We start from the raw sequence: 6,000 nt of genomic DNA, 5'->3' as shown, positions 1-6,000 counted from the left end.
GCTACTGCCCCGATCGCGATATTTGGTAGCGCCCCCCGCTGCGACCGGTTCAGGGGGGCCTACATGCGGCGGTAGAGGCACTATTTAAAGGAGAGGTGCGGGGCGGCCATTTTTTTTGCTGGCCGCCTGCCAGCACCTCTCCGCGCTGCCGTCCCCGGCCTTCTGAGCCGCCCCCTCCCCCGCGTTGTGCCGGCTGTGTCCCAAGAGCCCGGCACTTCTCCTCGGTGCCGGGCTCTTTTGCCGGCACTCGCGATCTCGGATCACGCTGCAGCAGGCCCCTCTCCTTTAAGAAGGGGAGGAAGGCCTGCAGTACCGCAGCGTGCCGTGCCGCAGCGTGTGGCGCTGCGGCACGTTACGCTGTGATTTTCAGTTGCAGCGCCCCAAGAGGGATGCGGGGCGCCTCGAGCAGCGCCCTGCTTCCATTTGGGGCGCTGAAACTGAATTTCTCGCTGGCGCTCGCGGCTCCTTCCGGGGCGGTACTTCCGGCGCCCAGGCGAGACGGGGCGCCACCGAATTTCTAGGCCTATACTTCCCCCGCCCCCACTTCAACATCAACTGATTTTTTTTTTACTTTAGCGGTGTCTAGCTCTCTCAGATGTAACATGTCTCGCTTTAGAATGAATGATGATAGATATGAGTTTGTGTCTGAGAATTCTAACAATTCCCAATCTCAGTTGGGATTTGAAGAGGAGACTAAATTTCCACAGGGCATAGAAAAACAAAAGATGCCACCGCACTTGTCTAGCTACAGACTGATGATTGCAGTAAAGAAAGACCTTGCATTTATACAGTACCTTTCATGACCTCAGGATGTCCTAAAGTGTTTTACAGTCAATGAAGTACTTTTCTTGAAGTGTAGTCACTGTTGTAATGTAAAACATGCGGTAGCCAATTTGTGCACAGCATGGTCCCACAAACAACAGTGAGATAATGACCAGGTCATCTTTTTTTTTAGTGATGTTGGAGAACTCCCCTGCTCCTCTTCGAATAGTACCATGGGATCTTCAGTATTGCCAACTCCACCGCCTCATAAATCAGGAGTCAAACTCTTAGAAATCATGGGATTTGGTGTAGAAATCATGAGTTATTTTCCCCCCGACCTGACCCCTCGATGACCTTTGCTCCCAGACAGGAAGCGCATTCTGCAACCTTTGCTCCTGGACAGGAAGCGCTTTCAGCCTTCACTAACTAATTACTGACATAGTAGCTGGAATAGGTGGATCGGTTGCCCCACTGTCACGTCACTCGCAGGCTGGCCTCGCTCTGCTTTTGACCGTGACTTTTTCCGGAACGAAACCTTCTCCAGCCCTACAACCCTCCGAGATCTCTGCGCTCCTCCAGTTCAGGCCTCTTGTGCATTCCCCTACTCCTGCACAAAATTCTTATGTTCTTAATTGCTCCGCCATTGACAGCCGTGCCTTCAGCTGCCTAGGCCCTAAGCTCTGGAATTTCCTTCCTAAACCTCTCCACCTTTCTCTCCTCCTTTAAGACGCTCCTTAAAACCTACCTCTCTGACTGAGCTTTTGGTCACCTGCCCTAATATCTCCTTATGTGGTTCAGTGTCAAGTTTCGTTTAATAATCACTCCTGTGAAGTGTCTTGGGATGTTTTACTACTTTAAAGGGGTTATATAAATGCAAGATGTCATTGTTGTTGATGATGTTATCGACTTCTGGCCCTCGTTGCCAGGTTACCAGCTGCCTTGGTGCTCAAAAACTAGTGTTCTCGGTAAAGACAATTGCCCGTAGGCGCACACACCCAGCCCCGTTAAACCGACATGGGGCACATCAACCCGACAGGGGGATGAGTTAAACACTGTGCCCCCACCCCCACCCGTGGTAAGTAGAACTGGTAACTTACTGGGAACTCCGATGGCAGGCAGGCAGCAATGGGTAACAAACGTATTTGATCTTGAAGATGATTTTGGTGCGATGCATTGCCTCTTAAAAAATCTCAGCATGCAGCCAAGGGACCATTACAATAGATGCCCTTTTAGAGGCTAATTTAGGTAGTCAATTATGTTGACTGACTCAATGCATACTAATTAGAGTTAAAGATCAGAACAAGTTATTGCAATATATAAAAAAGATTACTCCCCCATAAAACTCAAAAAGTTCCTAGACTACAGCTAGGATATTCTCACTGATCTGCCACAAGAAAAGCTTGTACTTTTTGTTCACATGATGGGGTGAGCTGAAGGGTGAGGAGGCTCGTGTGGAGCATAAACACTGACATGGACCCGTTGGGCGAAATGGCCTATTTCTGTGCTGTAAATACTATATGACAAAAGATAGTACTTCCTAGACTAAAGGTCTACAGTTGCTATGGCCTCATTATAATCAAACATCTTGGGTAGTGGCACATTTAAAACATGGTAGGATTAGCCTTGGGTAGGGCATTGAAAGTAGAGAGGTCGATACTTAAATGAGGGTCAATCTTGTCAGAAATGAGTTTATGCAGCTCCAGGAGAGATTGGTGAAGGGTGCACCTCACTGCTTCGAGACCATTGCTCCACTCATCCCGGTCAGGTTTCTAGGGAAGAGCTTAGCTTAGACCACAAGCAAACACTGAACAAAGAGAGAGTCAGGAAGATGTATTGGGGCCGAGAAGCTATTTCTTGCACTAACCAAAACATCCTGAAGAATGACACTGCCCCCCGTGTTGGTTCTGGAATTTCATCAGTTTCTCCGCATGTTCCCACTACTTGTGGGACTGATCCTGGAAAAACTTGGCAAAGTTCTTCAGCAGACTGAAAAAAAGAGGAAAATATAGAGTGAAGTCTTGGGGATCTGGAACTGTTGTGTATTTTGAATGTTGTATTTGAATTGTCCCATATAGCTTACTGTAGTTGTGATGTGCAATGCACTATGGGAAATAGAGTGCATTGAGTTGGGGAGTTCCTCTTAAAAAACATGGCTGTTAACTGAACTCTTTTTCCTGCGTACTCTTTTAATTGTTATACAAGCAAGGTTATTAAACTCTTGAGATTTAATAGGAACCAACTTCTAAGCACCCTAGATAAGGCTACAGTCTCCCTTACGCAATCGTGAGGCTCTGGCATGAAAGGATAGGCAGTTGAAATCAGTTATTTCAGCTGCCTCCAAGGAACTGGTGCTGCCTTTCGATGACGGTAGCGAATTTCATGCACATACACAAATCAGCGAATTTTTCACGCATGTACAAATCGCCGTTTTCTTATGCATGCGCAAATCGGCGAATTGACGTCATAAGGCATTTGGCACGAATCCCCCAAAAATTCTGAGATTTAGTTCAGTCCCGAGGTCGCAACTGATGCTTTATTTCGCTCAGAAATCGCATTTCTTGTGATTTTATTTATTCATTCACAGGATGTGTGTGTCACTGGCAAGGTCAGCATTCATTGCCCATCCCTAATTGCCCTTAACTGAGTGGCTTGCCATTTCAGAGGGCAGTTAAATGTCAACCACTTTGCTGTGGGTCTTAAGTCACATATAGGCCAGACCAGGTAAGGATGATAGATTTCCTTCCCTAAAGGACATTAGTGAACTAGCCGGGTTTTTACGACAATTGTCACGCCAGTTACATGGTCACCATTACTGATCCTAGCTTTTAATTCCAGATTAATTTATTAATTTAATTTAAATTCCCCAGCTGCTGTGATGGAGTCACGAGAGTTGGCAATACTGGATCTTTTACAATAGCAAAATACTGCGGATGCTGGAAATCTGAAATAACAACAGAAATGCTGGAAACACTCAGCAGGCCAGGCATCATCCGTGGAGAGAGAAACAGAGTTAACGTTTCAGGTCTGTGACCCTGAGAAGGCCTGCTGGATCTTTTACATCCACCTGGAGGGCAGAACGGGCCTCGGTTTAATGTCTTATCGGAAAGGCATTCCCTTACTCAGTCCTGCACTGGAGTGTCAGCCTAGATTGTTGCGCTAAAGTCTCTGGAATGGGCCTGGAACCCACAACCTTCCGACTCAGAGACGAGAGTGCTCCCATTGAGACAAGGCTGACATCTTGAATAATATTAATGATAGTTTATAAAAAAAATAAAGCATCTGGTATTTCAGAGTATGTAGTGAATTCAATTCAGTGCCTTTGTGTGCAGAAAATTCGACAATCGAAGCGGCTGGCCGGTTGGCGGCGCTGTGGAGAGTGCGGTGCTTGAAGGAGCGGAGCCTGAGGCCGCATGCGGGGCTTGTTCTGCGCACGCTCGATATTTCTGTTGTTTCTCGGATTTGTTGGAAAGCCTGCGCGACGCCGGCGGTTGTATTGAAAACGTTAACGTGAAGCGGTGCGTGTGCCGCCGGTAGTGATCGTGTTTGACCCGGATGTAGGTGTGTGTTGTGAGAGCCTGAGCGCATGTGAGTTGTGAGCCGGCGAACAGTGAGGGACAAGGACCAGTTGGGAGGGAGGCACCATGGGCAAGAAAAGTAAAAAGGACAAGAAGGGAAAGGGAGCTGAGAAAACCGCGACCAAAATGGAGAAAAAGGTCTCCAAACGGTCGAAGAAAGAGGAGGTGAGGAGGGAAGCTCGGTGAAGCTGGGATGGACCCAGGGACACAAACAGCCTCTGGAAACTGAGGCCTCAGACTGTAGAGAGATAACTTTTATTGTCGTTGGCAGTACTAATTTTGAAAACAAAACCGTATTTGTCCATTTTTTTTCTCGAGAAATGATTAATAATTTAAAACTATTGAAGGGGATGTTGGAGAGAGTAGATGGAGTTAAGGTGTGTTTGGGGTAGGGTGACCATATTTACTAAACCGAATCCGGGGACACACAAGGTGGGAGAACAGCAAAAGAGCTGGATGGAAAATGTAGGCTGCGCAGCGTAGCGAGGCAATTTTTTTTTGTTATTTTGATGGAAACTGAATCCACAAAAAGCCGCGTCAGAACTTTCTGCCTAAATAATGCAGCCGCTATTCGCAGCATCTGCCGTCTGCAATCATGGGAACTCTTTCCCCCTCCTCAGAGCCCGGCACTCATCCTTTAGTCTTGACAAAGGGTTTTCACCCGAAACGTTGACTCTATTTTCTCTCCACGGATGTTGCCTGGCCTTCTGAATTTTTCCAGCATTTTCTGTTGTTATTCCACATCATCTGATCCGGCTTCCGGGACATCCACATGGCCCGGCTCCAGCCGCCGCTCATTAGTCCGGTTACCAGCGGCCCCCGTTACTCGAACATTTTGGGTCCGGGGCCGATTTCTGTTCAACCGAATTTCACAGGACTATCCGGGGGCTGGAGTGGTTGGTTGGTGGGTGGGGCTGGTGTGGGGTGGCAGCATGCGTACTGCGGCCACAGGATAAGCATGCAGGTGCAGCAGGCGGTTAAGAAGGCAAATGGTGTGTTGGCCTTCATAGCGGGAGGGTTTGAGTACAGGAACAAGGATGTCTTGCTGCAGTTGTACAGGGCCTTGGTGAGACCACACCTTGAATATTGTGTGCAGTTTTGGTCGCCTTATCTGAGGAAGGATGTTCTTGCCATGGAGGGAGTGCAGCGAAGATTCACCAGGCTGATACCTGGGATGGCAGGAATGATGTATGAGGCGAGATTGGGTCAATTGGGCATATACTCGCTGGAGTTTAGAAGAATGAGACGGGATCTCATTGAAATGTATAAAATTCTAAACTGACTCGACAGACTGGATGCGAGAAGGATGTTCCCGATGGTCGGGGAGTCCAGAACCAGGGGTCATAGTCTAAGGATAAGGGGTAAGCCATTTAGGACAGAGATGAGGAGGAATTTCTTCACCCAGAGAGTGGTGAACCTGTGGAATTCTCTACCACAGAAAGCCGTAGAGGCCAATTCATTAAATATATTCAAGAAGGAGTTAGATATATTTCTTAAGGCTAAAGGGATCAAGGGATATGGCGAGAAGGCAGGAACAGGGTACTGAATTTGGATGATCAGCCATGATCTCATTGAATGGCGGAGCAGGCTCGAGGGGCCGAATGGCCTACTCCTGCTCCTATCTTCTATGTTTCTATGACATCTCTCCCACCAATTGGAACCT

The 6,000-nt window shown here is 47.8% G+C and overlaps 1 protein-coding gene across 2 annotated transcripts in view; it reads left to right on the top strand.

The window, feature by feature from the left end:
• The first annotated feature begins 4,353 nt into the window (after nucleotides 1-4,353).
• The window catches only part of klhdc4 (kelch domain containing 4), a 99,352-nt gene continuing 97,705 nt past the window's right edge, over nucleotides 4,354-6,000 (top strand). For both annotated transcript variants that reach the window (XM_085991598.1, XM_085991596.1), the window contains exon 1: nucleotides 4,354-4,502. In XM_085991598.1, coding sequence (XP_085847724.1) covers nucleotides 4,404-4,502 — 99 coding nt within the window. In that variant the 5' untranslated portion in view covers nucleotides 4,354-4,403. The remainder of the gene's footprint in view (nucleotides 4,503-6,000) is intronic.

The sequence above is a fragment of the Somniosus microcephalus genome, chromosome 6, assembly GCF_052327205.1.
Source record: "Somniosus microcephalus isolate GS21.2 chromosome 6, FLI_Smic_1.0, whole genome shotgun sequence".
Classification (NCBI taxonomy): domain Eukaryota; kingdom Metazoa; phylum Chordata; class Chondrichthyes; order Squaliformes; family Somniosidae; genus Somniosus; species Somniosus microcephalus.
This window is presented reverse-complemented; position numbering and strand designations above follow the sequence as displayed.